Source organism: Coenobita brevimanus, chromosome 26 (assembly GCF_032717465.1).
Source record: "Coenobita brevimanus isolate Jiangsu-jjx chromosome 26, ASM3271746v2, whole genome shotgun sequence".
NCBI classification, from domain to species: Eukaryota; Metazoa; Arthropoda; class Malacostraca; order Decapoda; family Coenobitidae; genus Coenobita; species Coenobita brevimanus.
The window spans coordinates 10,193,454-10,219,229 of NC_136979.1; the positions used below are offsets into that span (position 1 = coordinate 10,193,454).

At 41.4% G+C, this 25,776-nt stretch overlaps 1 protein-coding gene across 1 annotated transcript in view; it reads left to right on the forward strand.

Moving 5' to 3' along the window:
• The window catches only part of LOC145394183 (uncharacterized), a 272,780-nt gene that overhangs the window by 112,594 nt on the left and 134,410 nt on the right, over positions 1-25,776 (forward strand). Inside the window, exons 9-10 of the mRNA XM_080268165.1 lie at positions 8,386-8,554; positions 16,081-16,224. Of these exons, the coding sequence (XP_080124291.1) occupies positions 8,386-8,554; positions 16,081-16,224 (313 nt within the window). The remainder of the gene's footprint in view (positions 1-8,385; positions 8,555-16,080; positions 16,225-25,776) is intronic.

The following is a 25,776-nucleotide window of genomic DNA, read 5'->3' on the forward strand; positions in this document are numbered from 1 at the left end:
GAAGTGCTCTACTTAATGTAATTTACTTTTTTTTTTTTTTTTTTTTTTTTTTTTTTTATAACTCAAAACATAGGGTTAAGAGCCCATTCCCTGAGGTTCAGCAGTTTTCCTGTAAACCATTCATCTCCATATGACACCATTTCGGTGCTAGTACCCACCGTCCATTTTAGGTTGTTTCATTCTGGTGTATTAGTATTAGTTTGGGTGTTTTTGTGACATGTCAGCAGGTCTTATGGTAACTAAATCATTAAAGTCTGTTTTTAACGAAATTCATACTTATATACTGCTCCCTGCCTCAACCAAGATACAAACCTGTGTCCATTGGAACAACAGACCTATCAACCTTGCCGCTGCATCCCCCATTCAGTCCTAGTAAACAGATAATATTCATTTCCCTACCAAGTTCTCTCGTCTCTTCCCCTCATTTCATCTGCAGGTTTCAACACCGACCTTCCATATGTTCTCTTTAACCCCTACACCGCGGGCATGTTTACCGATGTTTTGCGTGTGCCGCGGGGTTATTCGGGCTCCGACAGACTCTCAAAAATATTTGCCAAAAATCAGTTATTAGTCCTAGAATATTAAAATTACATATGCTTATGGCACATACCTTCAGCTTTCTCCTGGAATGTTTGTTGAGCCTTCGTCAGTTACCGTAGGACTTGTGGAGACCTCTGAAGTTGGGTAATGAAGTCTCCACTTTACACTTCCCGACAACCCGTAATATGATTACCACAGCCAGATATTAACACTATAAACACTACTCTATGATTTTCAAGTAGTTTGGGATCCATACTCCAAAAAAAAAAAAACTGTGAAAGCAATGAAAATTATGAGCGCGTCTGACCGTCGCACTTGCGCTAGTTCGCTCTTGGTACTCTTTTATTCATAAAACCCCTCACACTTTATATTTCTATTACTATATAACACTTATATATATCTACAGTCTTTATCTATAAGTTTCCTTCAGTAGTATTAGTTTATTGTCACTGTAGGGATTCAATTTCTTTCAGTAAAATACGTAGCATTCACTTTCTCGTCCTGTATACTAGCATTGAGAGTGAATGTCACTTTCATCTTCACTCTCATAACTCATAGTATTCAGACATGCTAGAGTGAAACTTTCACTTTCATTACTCCTAGGGTATATACTCGTATTCTTATAATACTACTCATTTACATTTCTATTTACGTTCTCTATTTTATTTACGTTATTTACATTTCTATTTTATTTACACTGTGTTATGCACTGTCACTTGAAGTAACTTATAAAACTATTTTCCATTGTTCACTTATATTTACATTCATTACTTTCACTTGCTGTTTACACATTATTTACAATTCCACTTGCACTGTTTTACTCAATAGAAAGATCGTAGTCACTCTTTTATCAATTGTCAGCCCTTTACCTCTTTCCACACGAGGTTTAGTAGGGGGTAAAGGTCACAGGGCCCTTTGCATGGGGGTGAAAAAGGCCCTGAAGTCAGCAAGAGGAAACAGACATACCTCCACTTCGGAAGATGAGAGTAAACTGATAAGGGAGGGCCGGGTGGAGGCCTACTTAGGGGATATTCAGTACTACCAGTGTTAGCTCTTGAAACAGCTATGTATAGCACTGGAATGATTGGCAGGAAATCTAGACAATACATTATAAATTAGGTAGTTCCAGGTGAATGTAAATATCACTTAGGCTTCCCCCTTCCCTCCTTATATGTATGTTTATTACGAAAATAGATTATATGGCATATTTCAAGGGGAAAAAAGCAGCGAAAATTAGCGAACGAGTGCATGTGAGGTGTTGTCAGGTGATAATTAGCCAATTCCAGGTGTATGGCACTCTCACTTACCTGATTTCTTTCTTGTATATATTATTTGGTATAAGAATAGGGCATAGGGTTTATTTCAATGGATGAATTCAGTGAAAAATTCCAGGGAAGATTTACTTAGCGTAGCACGGCCGGGCAGGCGAGAGGATAGGGTAATGGAGGGGGGGTAGGGAGGGGAGTCAAGAACGGGGAGAAATGGCTAAATTGTCAAGAATGGATGGGAGTACAGATGAGATTAGGAGTGCTGACTAGTGTTGGACATTGGCAGTACTGATAGATGATACAAGCCCCCACTTGGAAGCCCGGGTGAATTCAAAATAACACAGAATCACAAAAGCGACACCCCGCAGTATGATCCCTTGCTCCCAGGTGTCACAAAAGTGACGCCCCGCGGTTAAGGGGTTAAAAAGGGAGGGGGGAGGGGATGATTTCACCCTTATAATTCTGATTATTTTATCGCTTACCATTTGTGTTAATTCCTTCCTGTCATATGCAAACAGATTAATGGTAGAATAAATTTATCTAGGTTATGTATAACTGCATGACACTGTACCAGCAATACATGAGGCAATGTGTTTTTGACTGAATGACGTAAAAATTCTGCTGATTTTTCCACCATGTATGCTAATACTGTATGACATTCATACATCATAGATGGATGATAACAGTTTTTGTGTGCCATTTATATCTGACAGTACCTTGCCTGATATTCACCCTCTCCTTCGCTAGTACAGATATGTTGTTAAAGTATCTGCAAAGATAAGGTATATTTAATGACAGTACTTTAACCTAGAAAATATATTTCACATTATGCAGCCTAACTGCATATGAACATCATGACCGTGTAGGAGACACAGTAGTTATACAGTTATCTAACAAGGAAAATTCAGCGCTTTCTAAGGCTGCTGTAGACACCTTGTTTATGAATATAGCTATAAACCTTTATGTATCTAACATTTAGTCCACCCACTATTTGCAACAATCACAGCCTGCTGTGTCGTTCATTCCCCTTCTTCTTCCCACGTGTTTACTATGTTGCCCTACAGGCTTTCAATTGGGCATATCACAACCCCGACTCGTCAAGTCCAGTAGTTCCAGGTTGAGGTGTTCGTCAAACCATCTCTGGGAGATGTGGGATGTGTGCACAGGGCATTTGTCATGGGCAGACATTATCCACCCGGGAAAAGGGTAGTCCTGCTCAAGGAGAGAAGGCAGAAATTCCTATTCAAGAATTTCAAGATATTTATTGTTGTAAAGGGTCCGTCAGTGGGAGAGAGACAACTCATCCCATGAAGACATACCATCCCCACATGTTACGCAAGACATGCCCACTACTTGCTTTTTTAAAAGATGTTTTGACCATTGTATCTGTTACTGGGAAAATAGAACAAATGTTATTTGGTGTGTTGTTACACCCTGCGTGTTATGCAAGTGGGTATGTGCTTAAGTAATTTTGGTTCGCCTGTCAGTCCCTCCGCTTGTGGCAATACTGTATTATGGAAATCCTACTGAACAAAGTATCACAGATTATTGAATTATGTCCAAACAAGGTCATATATCTAGTGCGTGATCAATTAACTTTTTTTTTTTTTTTTTAACCAGATTCAGACCAAATGTGGTAATAAAGTTGAGGATGAGCATAGGATGAAGTGAATAATATTTTGAACTGCTGGACAGAGGTAATGGCTATGATTCGATCCTTTGTCTCAGCTGGCTACTGGATATTGACAGAGCCTGGGAGGGTCTAAGATCAGACAGGGATGAAGTGACTGTATTTCAAGGAAAATAATAAAGGTCAGCATCATAAGTAAGGTCAACCAAGACGTCTCTAATCGAATTCGTACCAGTATTTGTTGAGTGGCTGAGGGTCCATACATAAAGTAACTGGATTTTATGATACTCAGTCGAAGGTAAAGGTTACAGGATAGGTTCAAAAATTACGACCATAGACAAATTGTGTGGCACAGATGTTTCACTCTGAGCTCTTCTTATTGTTTGCTTTGAAACCAACTTTGCATGCATATGGAATATGTTCTGATTTACACAGTAGATATGTCTCAGTCAGTACCTAAGTGAAATACACTCACATTTACTTGCATATAAACAGGCATATGTGATGCCTTTTGCAATATTAAACCTGCTGTTATTCTCCTTCAGCAGTGTGCCTTCCCGCTTGTTGTTGAGAATGTTTTTTGTTGGTGAATATAACACGAGCCCAGTAAATAAGATCTTCCTGCACATGGTTCTCTGCGAATCTACACCTGCCCTCACAGTGCCTTGGTGTTATTTGGTGTGTTTTTGGCAGGTGTCCTGTGGTGAACACCATCGACAACATAGTCTGAACAGTCACATCTAGCTGTAGTTGTTCTTGTATCGCCGCCGCGTTGGTAAAAGGTTTCTTTCTGCAGCTTCTCGTACTTGTCGATCATCTTTGGCTGTGGTCTTCCTTGGAGGTCGTTCTCTTTGTTTGATGTTCAGGTTTCCACGTCATACCCAATGCATCAGCCATAATGAAAGTGTTATCTCTGATATTCCTAGAGTATTCCCAATCTTCCTTATAGCCTTTCCACTTTCTCGCTTGCCAGCAGTTCAACCTAGTAGGACGAGAGTATCCTCGTGCTGGTTCATAATATACATTTCTGCTCTGTGCTAGGTTTGTGATAAATATTGGCAACGTCCTAAAACTGTAATGCAAACAACTTCAAACGATCATTAACCCTAAAAGAATACCCATCAAAGAGACAGCAACTTAGAAGTTAGTGGCTACCCAGTTATCCCCGCTCCCCCTTGGAGCACCCTGTGGCACTATGGCCTGGTGACACACAGCTTGGGTAAGATCTGGGGTGAATTGGCCTGGGTAATGGAGAGAGAGAGAGAGAGAGAGAGAGAGAGAGAGAGAGAGACTGTCAATAGCAATGGCTAAATGAAAGCAGTGGGGTTATTAAGGCAGATAACCACTATAGGTTTAAGAGGTAAGGAGAACAGGTTCTGCGGCCTTATTCACTGAGCCAGGTGGTAAGAGGTAAAGGAACTGGCATTTAGAGGGGGAAGGGGAGAGTGAGAGAGGTAGGGGGTTCGAGGGAGGAAGTGGGGGGAGAGGAAGATGGAAGTGAGTTTCCAGCAACGAGAGTTGGCAAAAAGGGGAGAGAGGATTTCGATTTGTGAAGGCGGTAGCTGCCAGTAACCACATCTTCGTGTGATTTATTACTTTTACAAACAGAATATGGTAGTATACAGTTTATGGAAACAATTTCATTTTTGTATAAAATAAATCATTGATGAAGAGTGTGCTCCACCATCTGGCAAGGCAAGACAGGAGCGATTTAAGGTATGTGAGCACCGGCTAGATCAATCTATGATACGGAAATCTCTTTATATCATCTTGTTATCACTGCAGTTGAAGTTTATCTATAAACAAAATGAGCTATGACAATATTGAAAAACACTAGTATGGTTACTTTTGCTAGTAGCTACGTGTCAGTTTTAAAAAGTGATTGGCAAACCATTCATTCATTCATCCTCCTATAGACACAACAAATGTGTGAATACGTCATGGGCTGCAGGCATACCAACTCCCTGACCCAAGCCACACTCCTATACCGTACCAGGTTCATATGTTGCCAATAGTACATAAGAGATTCGTTGATGTCAAGGATTGAGTGTAAGCTACAACTAGTTAAATGTGAGATTGTATAGGCTATCCACAGTTGATATTTTTTTTGCTGTGGGGACTGTGACTGTGTAGGGCAGGTGGTCCCCTACTTATGAATGGGTTATGCTCTGAGAAGCTGCTAGTAAGTCGACTTTTTTGTAAGTAAAATATGCATTTAATGTCAAAAATGCATTTAATACACCTAACCAACTGAAGATCATAGCCTAGCCAAGCCTACCTTAACATGCTTAGAACACAAACATTAGCCTACAGCTGGGCAAAATCATTACCATTCATCCATCCATCATTCAATCCTATGTTGCCCCATGAGGAGTGTAGGAGCCCGGGACTAGGCAAGTTGGTTCTGACATTTAATATGAGAGTGACCAGCCTCACTCATCCCTGGGTGGCATAACATGAGCGATAAACCTCAGCCACGTCTTGGATGTAAACCTACACAGGCTCAGTCCAAGTGGAGCACCTTAATTACCCACTAAACCACCAGGTGCCATATTTTGGTTATATGGTTACCACCCAATGTAGTAAATGGTTTCCTGGTGTACAGGAAACTATTTGGCTTGTCATGGAGTGTAGAATCACCCATAGGCAGAAGGTAGAGGAAAATACAGTATGAAGAAAAGAAAGACAGAAGAGGAAGGAAGGAAGAGAAGAAATGGCAGACACCCAAAGCAGCACTACATTGAGTGAGTGGATGGATCATTAACACAGAGCCTATTTTATAATGAAGTGTTGAATATCTCATGTTATTTATTGATTACTGTATTGAGATCGTCAATTGCGAAAGTCCAGATTCTTGCGTGATGGCCATTATGGGCTTGCCGCCTTCATGCTTGGCATCTGTATTAAGTTTAGTCTCAGTTTAATCTTCATTTTAAGTTTAATCTTTTTTTCTCACTAGGAGCAAGAGAGACAGATAGGCATTGCATAGACATGATGGATGCACAATTATTATTTTTTCATTAATACCAGCCACTTGATGCCACATTTTACATTTTTAATAAAAACAATAAATAAACCATAATCATTTTTATTACTCATCCATCCATCATGCAATCCTACATTGCCTCATGAGGAGCATAGGAGCCTGGGGCTAAGCGAGTTGGTCCTGACATTTAAGATGAGAGTGATCAGCCTCACTAATCCCTGAGTGGCATTATAGGAGCTATAAACCCCAACCACCCCTTGGATATAAACCTGCACAGGCTTAATCCAATCGCAGTGCCTTAATTACCCACCAAGCCACCAGGTGCTGTAATTTGGTTATGTGGTTACCACCCAGTGTAGTAAATGGTTCCCTGGTGTACAGGAAACCATTTGGCACGTCACACTGTGTAGAGTCACTCATAATCAGTATAACACAAAAGCTAGTTTACTTGCTAAGCAAATTGTTTGTAAATAAATGACAGGGAATCTTCCTGATGGGTAATTGTTCCTGAACCTACAGTCTTGCTGCCTTCATGCTGGGCAACTAAGTTTCATCTCAAGAGTAATTGCCTTCCTCTTCTTCTCACCAGTAGCAGGAGAGACAGATGGGCATTACATAGACATGATGGATGCACAAAACACAATGTAGATACAAGGGGTTATTTAAAAAAAAAATAAAAAGCTGGCAACACAGAACACTGTAGAGCATTGGAGCATTGATTGTTTACACAAACAACTGCACGAGCAGACTGGGACTGCTTGCTGCCGCTGCACCGTACCGCATATCGCTGGCCCGGGAAAAAATCATAAATTCAAATTTTAAAATGCAATTTCTACATTCGTAAAGCCAAAAAATCGTAAGTCGACCATTCATAAGTAGGGACCGTCTACTGAGTTTTAGAGTATAGGTAACATGTTTAGTGCTTGGGAGGTGTATCGGCTAATTCAGTCACATGAGTAAACAGTGGTCAGAGCTCTGGTCCTCGTTGCTGATGAAAAATGACTATTCTGTGAATGGAAAGTTATATGCATTGTGTTTGAGAATCATATTGTTTTATGGTACTGAAATGTAGGCAGTTACAGATGATAGTGTGAGATGGATGCTGTTGATTCTTAACCCTGGTCTGCCTGACCAAGTACACCCATCAAAAGACATGTTAGCAGCAGATAAGCCTCAGGTCTTGTAGGGTTTCCTCATACAGTAAATTCATTGTGCCACTGATGTTATATCTTAGGTCTTAGTGTAGCATATGCTGTGCTGTGCTTCATTAAATGTTTTACATTGTGTGGATTTATTATACAAGTGGGGCATGCGTCTTCTGTTATTCCAATCATCCCAGATCAAATCTGATAACTGGAGGGCTGGGTCATGATCTGAGCTAAGCCTAGTGAGGTGAACTACTCTCTGGGGATACCTCTGATGACTGGATGTAGGGAGGGGGTGCTAATTATTTTCTGACCGAGTTGTTGTATTGCCCTATGTGTGAAGTGGGTATGTAAGTGTTTCTTCATTGTTAGTGTAGGGATACCTTGAGTTGAGATGCTTTTGAGAGGGATGTATACTTCAGTACTGAGTGACAAAGATTGTATGGATAATTAAGAGAAGATTTTAATGTAAAGTTGATGAGCCAGGTAATGCATAGAGGTTGTCTAAGACTGCTTGAATATGTAAATTGAATCTGTGAGAGATATTAGGTGACCTGGTGCACAAATCTGGACATAGATGGGAGTGACCATTCAGGGAGACACAGGAGAACAGAGTTAGGGAATTTGACAGAGATGATACAAATGACTGCAACTTGAGAGCAGCCATCCAGTGAGGAAGGCTGTCTTATGTAAACTTGGAATGCTGCTATACAAAATGTATACAATGTATGTGCAGTACACTTTGCTTCATGGTCTGTTACTGGTACACTTCTTTGTTTTTGCATCACTAATTTATTCTACTGGTTTTGTGCACAGGTTGTAGGAATGAGCTCTGAGATGTTTGAACAGATGCAGGCCTGCTACCGAGAGAAGTTTGATCGAGCCCAGGAGACTCTAAGGAACCTGGTGCCCTTTGACTCAGAAGAAGCCCAGAAGAGCTTTCTGTTCACATTGCAGGAGGAGTCTCGTGAATGTGCATGGGCAGGTTAGTTATTGGTAACAATACTCTTGTGCTTCAGGCTTTATTTGGTGCCTTAATAGTTTTCAAGAATTTGGTAATATCTTATATCAGTCAGTTGTCATGTTGCCCCTTCCTTTGTGTACTTATCCCTTGTTAATATTGCACTGGTGATGGCAGAAAATACATCAATTGAAGACATTTTAATGTCAGTCACGAGGAAGTTAGTGAGGGAAAGAGATGGAGGAACAACTTTGGAATTGTCTAAGGTGATATTGGAAGTCTGTGCTAAGAGTTCTGCTTTATCAGTAGAAGAAATAGCTACAGGACCATCAGAGTGGAAATGAGAAGGGAAGGATGATGAGGTAAACTTATTAGAAAAGTTTTTGGCAAGGTGCCAGAAGGAGAGGGAAGAATTCGATTTGGAGAGTTCAGAGCATTTAGTACGTATGAAATTATTTTTAGCAGAGCGAAGAACAGACAGCACGATTCCGGGCAGAAACATAAAAAAGATGAAGTTTGGGGGTGGGTTGGCTCCAGTACTTTTTGTAGACCTTCTCATTGTTGGGGACAACATTAGAACAAGTGTGATTAAGCCAAAGTTTTTTTTTTTTTTTTTTTTTTTTTTTTTTTTTTAAGTCAAGGGGTATGAGAAAGGAATATATGCTTCCATGCCTGAGAGAATAACCTTCATAATGTACATGGCACACCCAGATGGCTCTCGGCCATGGAAGCAATAATCATTCCAAGGAGAGTCAATGAGGTACTGTCTAAGGGCCCTGGAATCAGCATCTCCAAAGTGTCACAACTGACGTTTCTTTGGAGGGTCCACAGGCCACACTGGCGCAGTAGGACAGGTTAAGGTGATAACATTCTGATTGGAGGAGCCCAGAGGAGAGAAAAGATTAACAGTGTAAGCAGAAGGATTAGTTGTAAGGAAGAGATCAAGTATGTTGGAACTCTCTCCAAGGCGTTCAGGGATAAGGGTAGGATGCTGTACAAGCTGCACTAGGTCATTAAGGATAGAAAAGATGTAGGCTTGTTCACCAGGTGGATCAGTGGAAGGAGAAGAGAGCAAAAGGTGGTGGTGGTGAACATTGAAATCCCCTAGAGTTGAGATTTCAGAGAAAGGAGAAATGGATAGGGTGTGTTCCATCATAGAAGTAAGATAGTCGAAGAATTTTTGATAGTCAGTAGAATTAGGGGATGAGTAAAAAAGCATAGATATATTTAGTCAGAGAATGACAGGAAAGCCAAAGCCAGAGAATAGAGAATTCAGGGGAATCAAGTTAAGGAACACAAGAGCAAGCTAAGTCATTGCATACGTACACACAACAGCCACTTTTGGTTTTGAAATGAATATAGAGGAAGTAGGAGGATACAGAGAAGGTTTTGCTGTCAGTTTCCTCAGATGGCTGAGTCTCAGTTAGAAAGTGGGAAGGTGAGGTTTAGAGGAAGAGAGGTGGTGTTCAACAGAGAGAAAGTTAGAGGAAAGGCCATGAATGTTGCAGAAATGAAGAAGAAATGAGTCAGACAGTAGATCCAGGCATCTCGCTGGGTTGTCACCGGGAGAGGGGTGGATGGTGAGGGCATTTATTGCCCCCCCCCCCTCCCCGGGCTCCGAGGCTCGGTTAAATGACCCAGCCTCATAGACAGTGATCAAGAATTTGTAGACATGGCGAAGGAAGATTTTCCATGATCTAGACATTGACAACCTTGATTGACCAGCTGGTGTTAATGGTGATGGAAATGGAAAGTGTTCGTAGTGATGGAAATGCAAGAAGTCTTAACAGTAATGGCAGTATGAGAGATTATGGCAATATGGGAAGTGTTGGCAGTGATGGAAATGCAGGAATTGTTGGCAGTGATGGAAATGTTCTCAGTATAATTTAATTCTGGAAGCAATGTACTGTACCTTAACCTCAAGAAAAGTTTTTTTTTTTTTTTTTTTTTTTTCCCCCACAGGGTGAGGTGTCAGACAGTGATTAATCACCTTTGCCCCCTCTTGAACAGTGTGAAAGCATTATAATCTCCAGTCTACAGTGAGTGACAGAGCAGTCTGTCACTTGTGCAAGGACAACCATTGGTTCTTTCGTAATAAAGGGCTAGGGTAGTTAGGTGGCATATGAGGCAGTGGCTGAGTAGGAGACCCTTGAAGCTACTTGCTGAAAAAACAGGTGCAGTAATTGTCACCTTTCAAACAAGAGAGCTTCCACCCACACATATAATTGACAAATCTGACTACACTGACTGCAACAATAGTAGCCTGTTTCATTTCGTTTCGTTTTTAACCCCTACACCGCGGGCTTGTTTACCAATAACTTGCGTGTGCCGCGGGGTTATTTGGGCTCCGACAGACTCTCAAAAAATATTTGCCAAAAATCAGTTATTAGTCCTAGAATAATAAAATTACATATGCTTATGGCACATACCTTCAGCTTTCTCCTGGAATGATTGTTGAGCCTTCGTCGGTTACCGTAGGACTTGTGGAGACCTCTGAAGTAGGGTAACGAAGTCTCCACTTTACACTTCCCGACAACCCGTAATATGATTACCACAGCCAGATACAAACACTATAAACACTATTCTACAATTTTCAAGTAGTTTGGGATCCATACTAAAAAAAAAACACTGTGAAAGCAATGGAAATTACGAGCGCGTCTGATCGTCGCACTGGCACTAGTTCGCTCATGGTAGTCTGTCATTTATTATTCATAAAACCCCTCACACTTTATATTTCTATTACTATATAACACTTATATATATCTACAGTCTTTATCCATAAGTTTCCTTCAGTAGTATTAGTTTATTGTCACTGTAGGGATTCAATTTCTTTCAGTAAAATACGTAGCATTCACTTTCTCGTCCTGTATACTGGCATTGAGTGTGAATGTCACTTTCATCTTCACTCTCATAACTCATAGCATTCAGACATGCTAGAGTGAAACTTTCACTTTCATTACTCCTAGGGTATATACTCGTATTCTTATAATACTACTCATTTACATTTCTATTTACGTTCTCTATTTTATTTACGTTATTTACATTTCTATTTTATTTACACTGTGTTGTGCACTGTCACTTGAAATAACTTATAAAACTATTTTCCATTGTTCACGTATATTTACATTCATTACTTTCACTTGCTGTTTACACATTATTTACACATTATTTACAATTCCACTTGCACTGTTTTACTCAATAGAAAGATCGTAGTCACTCTTTTATCAATTGTCAGCCCTTTACCTCTTTCCACACAAGGTTTAGTAGGGGGTAAAGGTCACAGAGCCATTTGCATGGTGGTGAAAAAAGGCCTTGAAGTCAGCAAGTTGAAACATACGTCCTCTCACTTCGGACGATGAGAGTACACTGATAACGCAGGGGCAGCCTAGAGGCCTGCTTTAGGGGTTATTCAGAGTTACCAATATTACTTCTTGAAACAGCTAAGTCTAGCACTGATATGATTGGCAGGAAATCTAGACAATACATTATAAATTTGGTAGTTCCAGGTGAATGTAAATATTCTCCCTTCCCTCCTTACATGTATATTTATTACGAAAATAGATTAGAGGCCTACTTAGGAGATATATAATCAGAGCTACCAATGTTAAATCTTGAAACAGCTTTGTGTAGCACTGATATGATTGGCAGGAAATCTAGACAATACATTATAAATTAGGTAGTTCCAGGTGAATGTAAATATCACTTAGGCTTCTCCCTTCTCTCCTTACATGTATATTTATAACGAAAATAGATTATACGGCATATTTCAAGGGGAAAAAAACAGCGAAAATTAGCGAACGAGTGCATGTGAGGTGTTGTCAGGTGATAATTAGCCAATTCCAGGTGTATGGCACTCTCACTTACCTGATTTCTTTCTTGTATATATTATTTGGTATAAGAATACGACATAGGGCTTATTTCAATGGATGAAATCAGTGAAAAATTCCAGGGAAGATTTACTTAGCGTAGCATGGCCGGGCAGGCGAGAGCATAGGGTAATGGAGGGGGGGTAGGGAGGGGAGTCAAGAACAGGGAGAAATGGCTAAATTGTCAACAATGGATGGGAGTACAGATGAGATTAGGAGTGCTGACTAGTGTTGGACATTGTCAGTACTGATAGATGATACAAGCCCCCACTTGAAAGCCCGGGTGAATTCAAAATAACACAGAATCACAAAAGCGACGCCCCGCGGTATGATCCCTTGCTCCCAAGCGTCACGAAAGTGACGCCCCGCGGTTAAGGGGTTAAAGGCTCCAACATGCTTGCATGTGTCGGCCTTGGTCACCTAATGGCAGCTCTCCTCGCTGCACGATCCATTGCAGCCTCCCTGTTCAGTCCCTTAACCCTAAGGTCACACTTAATGACCTCGTCCCATGTCTTTCTCGGTCTACCCCTCATAACCCCACCCCCAATATTAACACTTCTCACCTTCCTCACCCAATTATCATCCCCCATCCTCTCCACATGTCCAAACCACCTGTCTGTTGTTGATACTCTAAAGGAGCAAATCATTCACATCATAATGGAACGTCAGTTGAAAAAACAACGTCATTAGCAGCAATGAAATGGAGGTCAGTATAACAAGGAAATGATAGGATTACCGGTAACCATCACACACATATCTAACAACTTGGTACTTTGTCCCAACATGGCACAAATCTACCACAACTCAAGATTCGCATGTTGATGATGATGATGTTAATGTCAGTGATGTGTGCATTTCTTTTTAATGTATAACATCAGGGTATAAATGATGCCATGCAATCCAAAGAGCAAGAGATACAGTAACAGGGCTGTGCCAGGATACAGTAACACTCCACCCAACCTTTGAACCACCGTCACACCAAACTAGTCTGCCTTCACACTTAACCTTTGCCAAGCTGCAGATCTCAAATGAGGCACAGTGAAGGTCTGCATGGGCCAAGCTGCAAACCTAATATGAAGTTCATTTACATTGTACTCAGGGGAGGTAAAGCTGCCAGCAGGAGTTGAGATGATTTTCAGTGAGTTTTTTGTTAAAAGTGTCTGTATGCAGTGTATCTTAAATGTGTTAGATTTCTTACAGTTTTAATGTGCACTATACAGTAAACTATCAGTTATCCTGCATTAGTAGCCAGTACTGACAGTTATTGATGTAATACCCCTCAAACCCTCCAAAGGGGATCTAACCCTCTATAAAACCCTATACCTGTACTATATAACTGTTCACATGTAGAAAAATACCCTTAAATACTGTAATAAGCATGATAAAATGTCATTGTACTGTACTGTATCCTGTACACATACTGTATGACCCCCAGAGATGGAATTAGGCAGGGGGAGGCAGGTTAGTATGGCAGTCAGAAATGGATTGGCAGACCTAATCAAGTGGAAGGAGAGAAAGGGATGGGTGAGGCATGAGTAACAAAAATAAAACAGAAGATGTTAGAGGGAATAAATTCACCAGAGAGTAAGGGGGAATCCTGTGTGGTTAGTGGCATGACATGCTTAAGAACCACGATGACAGGAAAGGTGAGGAACTCCATCATAAGCAGAGCTGTGTATTGACAATATGGCTGCCATGTGACATGTGGGTAGACTGCAGTGGCCTTGGGGGAAGGTGGGGGGCTGATGTGTTGTTGAGCATTTTGCAAGAAGATGCAGAAGAGTAAGAATGATATGAAATGTATTGAGAAGGAGGGACATATTTAATGTGAAAATAAGAAGAAACCAAAAGATAGAGACAAGCAGGTAACAGATTAGAAAGAAATATACTGTAGTAAAGGTGTCTGAAGTGAGATAAACTCCAGGATAGGAGAGAATTCCCAATTTGCAACATCAGAAGCAGTGTTTTGGTGGCGAGACATGCAGCCCTAAATCTGATCCTCCAGCAGAGTACTGCTCTGTATTAAATATTTGACACAAAATAATAAAAAAAAGACCAAAGGGCCATATAGGTAAGAAATTTGAATGAAATGAAGCCATCTGTTGTGAGCCAAAATTCCAAGTTACAAGTAAAGCTGCTGGGATATTGTGTTTGGGTGATGAGATCAGTGGCATGGATTTTGATTTAGGGGTTTCCCAGGAAATTTTATTAAATTTAACCATTGGCTGTGACAGATAACGATGTGTGCCAGATAACATGGTGATGGATGATTGAGAGTACACTGTACAGTAATAGTATATAGCAGTAATAAAGGAATATCTTGTATAGGTATGCTTAGTTCCTCTGAAATATCTTGGCCTCAGCCTCTGCCTATACCTCATATTTGCAAAATACTAGTTCCAAATAACTGTAAAGAATAAGGGGAAGAGAGAGAGAGAGAGAGAGAGTCAGTGCTTCAAGAGAGAGAGAGAGTCAGTGCTTCAAGAGAGAGAGAGTCAGTGCTTCAAGAGAGAGAGAGAGAGAGAGAGAGAGAGTCAGTGCTTCAAGAGAGAGAGAGAGAGAGAGAGAGTTCTGTTGTAAGACTTGCAGTGGTATGAGTGTTTCAGTTCGGACATACACTGTGTATGCACATTACTTATGGCCAAGTTCCTTCCTGAGAGTGATGATTTTTGTTGCTGGTTACCAAGTTTATAGCCACACATTGTTCTTGTGGAAGTACTTACCATGGTCTGAATTAGCTGTCCACCTACAGCCATTTGAGGTAAGTTAGCAAAATATGGCATGTAACCATAGATAGATGGAGATATTTTCACAGTACATAAAGTAACCTCTCTAATATCCGGACGCCCAATAACCGGACACCCCACTACCTGGACATTTTAAGCCCAGGCCTTTGGAACCCAAAAATGGCCAAAAAACATAAAAAATAAAAAAAATCTGATTTTTTTTCACCCGTAATTTGAACTTGGTGCACAGCACCAAACAGCTATGTTTACCCACGGCCCCTTCCATCTTCCCCTCCCCAGTTACCGCCTAACTACCATCCTGACTAGATGCTCATCGCAATGGATGCCGCACGTGCTCGTTTTTGTGAATAAACAGCAATACCTTGCCACTAGACCACATGGGAATTTACAGTGTTGTGCAGCGTTAAGAAATTATAATTTAGAGTGCAAAGGATTAAGTGTGGAGTGCAAACTGGCAGTTGAAACTGACATGGTGCAATTAAGAACAAAATGTTCAGTGTTAAACAATTATGACTCACCGTGCAAAGAAGTAAATGCAGCACAAAACTGGATTACTGTACGTACTTCAAGAGCATTTTCACCATTGCCAGAACCTTAGAGGAGGTGGGTTAATCTTCGTAACGGCCATTGACGTGCCATAAGCACCCTGTACACTGCTTAATATTTTCCATACTCACTTCTGATTCCTCATTCTCTGGTCCTTTTCACTTATTTTGTGCTTTCCTTCTCTTATTTGTGTGAGTAGGGTCTTAAATAGGTGCTATGCATGTCCAGTAGGGAGTTATTTAGGTGGCTTTCAAAGTTAGGCAGGGTTAGGGTCAATAAGTACCAGTCCAGGAGGCAGGGTCCCAGTATCCGGACAAACCCACTCTCTGGACATGCCTTTGGCTGTATTACATCGGATATTGGGAAGATTACTGTATATTTTTCCTTGCAGGTGAAATGCTGGACCACTTCTGCGCAGAGAATCCAAGCACGTGGGATCAGGAGTTGAGCCGCTTCCTCTTTCACTTCCGCACATGTCCCTTCACCCCTGGCACAGTCTCCCCTTTCACCATGATGTTTGCACGCAACCCCACAGGTAATGTGCAAGAAATGAAACTGTTCTGGATGAAAAGGTATTTTAGGAGCGATTCAGTGTGAAGTTTCCAGAATATGAAACCATTATAGAATTGTTGGAGTGACACTTAATAATGTACATGTGACAAACGTACCCTTCACAAAGATCTTTGGAGGGTCATATGACACTGGACTCACCTGTGGACCCCTATACAAGGACCACATACTCAGTCCAATTAGGGCAACTACAAGGGCAGACTTTTCACAGCAAGAGGATATATATGTGCTCTCGTTACTCCACAAACAGTCCACCCAGTCAGTGATGTTTTGTAAATCCCTGGCATGGGCTCCCATCCCATGTAATACTCACTATAAATCCTTGAAAACCATACAGAACAATGCCCTACGCATTACCGCTGGCAGCATCAAAACCACTCCCACAGCTCACATACACTCTGAAACTAAAGTCTTCCCTGTCAGAGATGGTATTGTAACCGATATGATTTGCCAAACCGATATCTCATCAGTACTTTATTTGCAAGTTTTCCATATCTGATTTTTACTGTCATCTTGCAGTTTTTCCAATACCAATTGTTAACTGTCAATATCAGGATATCAGATACACACAGAAGAAACATCAAAATGCCTTTTATTGATGATTTCCCATTGTTTTACCTGATTCTCACAGCATAGCTGCCATGGCATAGTGGGTTAGAGCGTTCCACTCTGACCGAAGGGTCAGAGGTTTGAATCCACCCAAGGGTCACTGGTTGACATTAGGAAGGGCATCCTGTCATAAAATGCTACATGCTCCAAACCAAAGTCCTCAACCCAAGGGCAGTGCTTCAGCCCATATTGTAAAAGGGGACTCAGTGTAAAAAAAAAAAAAGTGAAAAAAATGTTGTTTCCTGACTCTGTTTTGCAGCTTGATGTAGAAGTCATATAAAAAATCATTAAGGGGGGAAAGGCCAAAGACACTTTGATCAGTGAAGTGTACTGTGCACTGAATGGATGTAATTGTGGTGGCTGTGTGGGTTTATGTACATAAATAGTGTTCACATGCTGTCAATGTAAGCGTGAGCTGCCTGGTTATTTCATAATAGTTACAGCACTCTTCTCATTGTACCCTAAATAAAGAAATGATTTAATTTTTTCATTCATCATCCAGTCCTGCATTGCCCCATGAGGAGCATAGAAGCCCGGGGTTAGGCAAGTTGTCCTGACATTTAAGATGCAAGTGACCAGCCTCACTCATCCTAGAGTGGCATTATGTGAGCAATAAACCCCAACCACCCCTTAGATATAAACCTTCTCCAGCTCAATCCGATTGGAGCACTGTAATTACCCACTAAACCAGCAGGTGCCAATATTTGGTTATATGATTACCACCCAGCATAGTAAATGGTTTCCTGGTGTACATGAAACCTTTAGGCTTGTCAATCATTGTGGAGTCACCCACAGGCAGAAGGAAGGGGAAAGAATGAAGGAAAGAAAGACAGAATAGAGAGTGTAAAGTCACCCATAGGTGGAAGGATGAAGAAAGAAGGAAGGAAAGAAAGACAGGAGAGGATGGAAGGAAAAAAGGATGGAGGAGAGGAAAGGGCAGACACCCGATGGCAACCCTACATCGAATGAGTAGATGGTGAGTGCCCCCACTTACCACAAGGAATAAGGCAGTAGATAGGTAATAAAAGGGGACTAACTCTGAGATGAGGGGATGAATATAGTGTTTACTGTCACTCTTCTTACTGTAGTCTAAATAAAGAAGTGAGCTACTGAATGTAATAAGAAAGAAGGCGGTAGATGGCAATAAGGGGACTAATTCTGAGTCAAGAGGATGAATGTCACTGGGCAACTTCATTTCAACTTGGGTTCTACAACAAAACAGTCCTTTACTTGATGGAAAACTGTTTCATCCAGATCTTGGCTACGCTTCTGCTTTACTACACTATGCAAGATTTGCATTTTGGTATTCACACATATATTTACAGTATATGTACTGTGACGTTACACTCCCTCTTCTACCTTTCCTTCCTTCATTCTTTCCATTTCCTTCAGTCTGTGGGTGACTCTACACTGAGTGACAAGCCAAATGGTTTCCTATGCACCAGGAAACCATTTACAATGCTGGGTGGTAACCATATAATCAAATTTTGGCGCCCGGTGGTTTAGTGGGTAATTATTGCGCTCCAATCGGATTGAGCCAGTGAAGGTTTATATCCAAGGGATGGTTGGGGTTGATTGCTCATGTAATGCCACTCAGGGATGAGTGAGGCTGGTCACTCTCATCTTAAATGTCGGGACCAACTGCCTAGCCACGGGCTCCTATGCTCCTCATGGGGCAATGTAGGATTGGATGATGGATGGATAGATGGATATATCTGTATATATCTATATACAGTACATCCTTGAAAAATGCGCATTTGAATTGTGCGATTCACCAGTTATGAGGGTGCCATCCCAAATAGTGCGATTAAATAATTTTCGTATCGTGGGCATATTTTAAAACTGTGCTGGCACGTCTGGGAAGACCGAGCCATCCCAGCTACATTCCACACTACTTTACAAGGTGGATGGAATGCATAGCGTGACCAGACAATTCGGTATTTCATTTTGTTTTTATTATTCATAATTTTACTAATTTGTAAAACAAATGCAACATTTGACTTTTTTTTTTTCTCATTTACTATGGTTAACGTTTTGTAACAAATACAGTAATCACTCTAATATCCGGACGCCCAATAACCGAACATCCCCACTAACCGAACCTTATCGTCCTGGGATCAAACATTCCCAAAATGGTCCAAAAATCCAAAAATCCAAAAAAAAAAAAAAAATCGATTTTTTTGCCGTCCGTAATTTGAACTTGCCGCGCGCGCCGCGTGAGAGCATTGTTTTGGTTCGTCATTCCTCCGACGTCCGATAGAGCGCCACTGCATCCTCCCCACTTCCCGCCTGTCTCTCACCGCGACAAGACCTATGCTGTTCGCCATGGCTGCCCACGTGCTCGCCTTTGTGGTGGTGCCGTACTTGCTGCAAGGCCTCCTGCTGCTCTCTGCCCTACTCTTAGTGTGTGTGATGATGGCCCCGCCTCCTGAGAAAAGGAAGAGAGTGGTGTTGACTCTGGAGAAGAAACGGGAGATATTGGAGAAGGTTGATGCGGGTTGGTCTTCCTCACGCATTCTCCGCGAGTTCAACCTGGCCCGGTCGACTTTGTTCGATAGCAAGCGTTCCCGAGACAAGCTCATGCAGTACACGGCTGACTTCTCGTCGAGAAGCAAACGCAACGTGGAGAGGAAGGTTATGTTTACCCCCAAGTATGCAGAGATCGACCGCTCCACGTTGATTTGGTATCGACAGCAACGTGCAGCTGGTGTGATGGTACGTGGAACGGAGCTGAAGGCTGCTGCTGAGAAGTTTGCAAGGCTTCACGACGCCCTAGACTTCAAGGCATCCGAGGGTTGGCTCTTTGCGTTCAAGTTACGACATGGCCTTACTAACCGTAAAGCACATGGCGAAGCATTGGACGCTAACAAGGATGGAGTGGACGAGTTTCGGCACAAGGTGAAAGGCTTGATCGACAGGGAGGGCCTCACTCTTGGTCAAGTCTATAACGCTGACGAAACTGGCCTATTCTATCGCTCGGTGCCAACAAACACTCTAGCCGATGAGACGGAGAAGCATGTACCTGGCCGCAAGCTCTCTAAGGAACGGATATTTGCTTTGTGTTGTGCCAATGCTAACGGCATGCGCCGGCTTAAGCCCGTTATTGTTGGCCGTGCAAAGCAGCCTCGGTGCCTTCGTGGGGTGATGGATGTCCTTCCTGTCGTATGGTACCATTCTTTGAAAGCATGGTTCACAGCTGTGATTTTCAAAGACTGGTTTCACCATCACTTCGTCAAGGAGGTCATCCATTACCAGACGAAGACACTGGGAATTCCTCGCGACCAGGTAAAGGCTCTCCTTCTCCTCGACAACGCACTTGCCCACCCGTGCGACAAGGACTTGGTTGCTGAAAATAGCCGTATTAGGTGCATGTTTCTGCCACCTAATACGACTGCTATCATTCAACCAATGGACCAAGGAGTGATCGTGGCAACAAAGCGCCTGTACCGTCGGAAGTTCCTGGACAAGGTGATGGTTGTCCTCGAGGACGAGGACGAGCGCAGGGAAGGACGTGACACTCGAGGCAAGCGGACTTTGGAAAACCTTCACCGCTACAACATCAAGTCTGCGCTGTACAACTGGGCTAGTGCATGGAAGGAAGTCCCTGTGAAAACTCTTGAAAATGGTTGGTCTCGTCTGCTTCTCGGAACAGATGTGGAGTACGATTTCCTAGGGTTTGACGTGGATGACTTCCATGCACGGCTACGTACGCACAGCGATGATGTTGATGTGGACGATGTTCGTGAGTGGTTGGATGACGACGAGGGCGATCCTGGGTATCAGACGTTGTCTGATATCGAGATCGCATCTTCGGTTGCTGGTGTCAGTCCCGAACTTGACGATTCCGACGACGAAGGCGATGATGATGTGGACTCCTCTCAGCAGGACACTACTCCAGCCATCCCCAAGCTGAGCGCACTCCGGGAACATCTAGAGTTCGTCCTAGACTACCTGGAACACCTGGACTGCGACAGGGAGATGGGGCCCTTGGGACTCGTGGAGGAAGTGCGTGCTTTCCGGCAGCGCATCATCAATCGCCAGAATCGTCGGTCCTTGCGTCAGTCAACGATTGACAGTTTTTTCAGGCTCGTGACCCCCGCTGTGCCAAGCCCTGGTTCCACTCCGTTGCCTTCCCAAGACAGGCCCTCATGCTCCGAGCCACAGCCCAGCACATCAGCTACAGTGGAGTCACCGCTTGACGTGAGTTTGCGGCTTTCGTCAGAGTCTTCTGTAGTCGGTACGCCATCACCACAACCCACCGATGCACCCCTTGGTCGCCTGCCAGTGATACTCTCGGACTCTGACAGTTAATAAACAGCAAGAACTTCTCCACTAGACCACACGGGAATTTTGAGTGTTGTGCAGTGAAAAAAACGGTGAGTTGTGTTAAGGTTTTCAAGTTGGGAGAAAAGACTCAGTAGAAAAGAAATTTAACGTAACTAACCTTCTTTGTTTTGGCTTTGGAAAATTAAAAAAAACTGGGGAAAAGTTAATGTGCAACACTTAAAGTAAAGTGGAACATTATTTGGACTAAAGTGAACACTGTGAAAAGAACGGACTTCTGTGTGTTAGTGACTAAGTTCAGTGCAAGACTTCAGGAAGAGTGTAGTGCAAGTGCTTCAGGAAATCGTTCTTACTGTCAGAGTCCGAGAGGAGGCGGTTATTCATCGAGGTGGCCAGGGACTTGCTGTAAGTAGCCAGAATGTTTCATGTTGTACTATTTTCCATACTATATTTACCAGAATGTTTCATATTGTACTTTTTTCCATACTATACTTACCAGAAAGTGTCATACTGTACTTCTTTCCATACTATACTTACCTCATGCATGTGCAGTAGGAATGTGTTTTTCAGAGTTAGGTTCGGTTCGGTTAGGTTAGGTTCGGTTAGAGTCCATAAGTACCAGAATGTTTATTAATGTATGAACATACTTCTAAACCCACATTTTATGTTTCTTTTGCATTTATTTCAGTCATTTATGTGCCTTATTGGTGTGATTTGGGTGTTAAATAGGTGCTATGCATGTCCGGAGGGAGTTGTATAGGTGTTTCTCTGAGTTAGGGTCCATAAGTACAAGTCCATAAGCTGGGGCCCAATATCCGGACGAAATCAATATCTGAACCTACCGATGGCTCTATTGATCCGGATATTGGAGGGGTTACTGTATACACGAATGCAGCAGTTGACATGTTTTTTTTTTTCTTATTTACTATGGTTAACTTTTTGTAACAGAAATATACTACTATTCAAGTCTGTAAAATGTGTATGTGTGTACAGTCATCCCTTAACATATGCGGTTGTAACACGCAGTTTTGAATATCCGCGGATGGCAACAGAAAAAAAAAATCTCGCTGAACTCCGCCAACACAGTAACATCATCCCAGGCACAGTTCTTGGCTGTTTTAGCACAGTACAAGCATTATCAAGTGAAAAATATACTGTAACACTCTTCTTTTTGGAGGGAGCGGGAATGAGCACAGTAGTCAGAAGAGGCCATGCAGGTGTAAAGCTGGTAATTTTATCCCACCGGTTGTCACCAGTGTAAAGGTATGAATTTTTAATCCCACCACCGGTTGACACCAGTGTAACGGTAAGAATTTACTATCCCCACCGTTATTGTTCATCCAGTGTAATGCTAGTGATTTTATAATCTTACCTGTTGTTGGCACTGATCAACTTACCCATGGATAATACAGGTGGTACTCGATTTTGTATAATAAAAGAATTTTGGTAGCGTTTGTAATTTTTGGCCGAGCTTAGATTTAATCAGTACCACAGGTGGTCGTCGTTCCCTCAGCGAAGGAATCTTGAATTGAAAGGGGAGTGAATTAGGCTTGAGGACTTAATTCCCTTGATTAGGTACACCAAGAAGGTAAAAAGAAAATGATATATACTTTACTCTACTTTAATAACTTTATGCAATTTTCCACAAAACATTTTTAATTACATGACCCTTTGTAGTAAGAAGATTGTACATTAAAACTAGGGTTTGGATGGTCATTCCTCCAACATTATTACCAGGCAAAAACAATTTGATACATACAAGCGATGTATGGAGTTGTTGTACCATACTTTCTTTTTGTCAGTTATTCTTGGGCTCGACAATACCCTCAAGTCAGGGACCTTTTTACGAACATGGGTTATCTGTTCGGGCTGGCATAGCCTCGAACCAATAAGAATGATTACTCGTGTTCATTTTCATCCATATAATATACTCTCATCATGCAATTCTCTAGAATCCAATATCAGTTTAGGACTATTTACAGTTCATAAGCATCACTGCTATATAATCACCAAAAATGCACAATCACTCGGGCTTGTTTAGCCTCGAGGCATAATTCAGAAAAAAAACATAATCACTAAGAATTCGTAATCACTCGGGCCTGTTTAGCCTCGAGGTACTATTCAAACATTGTATAATCACTAAGAATACATAATCACTCGGGCTTGTCTAGCCTCGAAGTACAATTTAAACATTGTATAATCACTAAGACGACATAATCACTTGGGCTTGTTTAGCCTCGAGGTTCATTTCAAAATTACATCATTGCTCACAATCACTAAGTTCCCTTCCATGCTCCTAACTTCCTAACCTTGGTTACAAAAAAGAAAACGGTTAATGGTTTTGAATTTCGCTCTTCTGTTACCAGATTACATCACTTCCAAATTTCCATTTCTTATTTACAAAATAAACTTCACTTGATAGATCAATAGTACTATTACAATTACATTTGGTTTGTATAATAATTCATGGATAGTGTAATGTGTGTATGCTCAAGTCGTTGGGACAATACTATGGGAAAGGCGTCATGCTCACACTGACGTCGCCGGTATCTGTGGACTGAACAAACGTCCATTATATATGATGTCTGGGGCTCGAGTCACTATGTTAAACTTTCATCAATATTACTTCATATAGTCCATGACAAGTAAGGATTAAACAAAGAAAAAGAGGGGGAGGAAGAAGAAATGTGGACAGCTCACCTGAACAAACGTCCATTATATACGACGTCTGGGGCTCGAGTGAGCTCGTCGGGCACGCTAGCGACGCCACTGCTAAGTCAAATAAGGTGGTATTTTTTAAATATGTTGGGTTTCAATTCTCTTTACAATTTATTTAGCAGTGCACCCATGACGCCAGGACTTTTGATTGAATTGGGGAAAATTTGGGATTTATTCCTTACTCAATTTAGATACTGATTCTGTCACTATCTCACTTTGAATCTGAGAGCAGCTTATGCCATCTAGTGACGGCCAAGATAAATGGAACTTTAAATCCTCACAAATGACATTATTTAGGCCATTTGGACTGTTAATCTTACATATTTGGGTTCTAGCAGCTTCATTAGCAAACATTTCACAACTAGGTTACGGAAAGAATTGTATATTCATCATTATTCTGTTTAAGGTTTAAACTCGGCGCCCGGCAACGACGCACAAACAAGGGGGAAGAGCTGCGCGCATCTGTTATTCGTTACTAGACAAGACGGGGAATTCCCATAGCTCAACATCCACAATTACATCACCCAATGCATAGATACAGAGATACATACATATAAAAAATAAAGTTAGCCCTACATTAATCATTAACATATGAATTACTACTTAGGATAGGAACTTATAAACTAATATTCAGGTTACACCCTATCTAACTTAAAATTACAGTACTACTAAACACATACATGAATATCAAATTTGTGGCACTACACAGGAGTACACTGTTCATTATTTTTACCTTTTAGTGTCCTTGTATTAAATAAAGTAGTTGTTTAGTGTTCTTGTATTAAATAAAGTGGTTGTAAACATGCACATAGGGTTTTTCTTTAGTTATATAAAGAAATGGGGGTTCCAGAGGTTTTTTTAAGGGGGGGCAGCAGATATCTGCGGATTTTTAACATTCACGGGTGATTCTGTTACCCAACCCCTGCGGATGTTAAGGGATGAATGTATAAAAAGATGAGTAAAATGCGGTGAAAATGTGCCAGCTGGGGAGGATGTCGACCATATTCTATTTATTGCATTGTTTATAGTATTTGAATTATGCACATTTTCAAAAATGCGGTGCACATTGTCGACCATATTTGCACATAATTGAAGGTCCGAGTGTGTGTATATATATATATATATATATATATATATACAGTATTTCCTCATTTTTCATGGGTTGGATGTTCTGCCAAAACATCGCAAAATGTGGAACGTCGAAGTGTGAAGTTAAGAATCAGTGGGAAAAATAGAGGAGTGTTCCAGTGGGACACATACCCACCCTATCAGAAAGTACTATAACACCAAACAGGCCCTACCCAAAATTAAATGAAGAGTGTTTGCTAGTGCTAAAACAGTATAACACAATAAACATGTACCTGAAAAGACATTAAAACTGTAAGAAAGAGCTGCAACATCAGAAATCCTTACCAGAAATAAAGTGAAGACTGGCTTGAGTGGCAAGTGAAGGTGAGTTTAGGGTGGATAGGCCAGTTCCTGATGTCACTAACCAAGGAGAAACTGCCACTTTTCACTAGATTATTTAATTTTCGACATCAAAATTGGTCAACTAAACCCCGGTCATTTTATGTGCCCTCTTTGTCACTCAAAGGAAGGGAGAAATTATAACAGCATTATTTTACTCACTGCAACAAGGAAGAGAGGCTGTAATATAGTCAGATAGAATCAAAAATTGGTGGGCAGAGTCTACCATCTCTGTATTGAGACAGTTATTATTCTTTCCTTCCTTAAATATCGGTAAGCTTTATTTTACACCCATTTCATGTATTTGTCCATCAAAACAAAAATAAATGGTGTTACAAGAAACATGCAACGATTCTTCGTTAAGAAATAGTAGCACAACACACTGAAGATTGTACGTTACGATCATAAACAATAACAACTCATGTTTGTCTACTGCCCC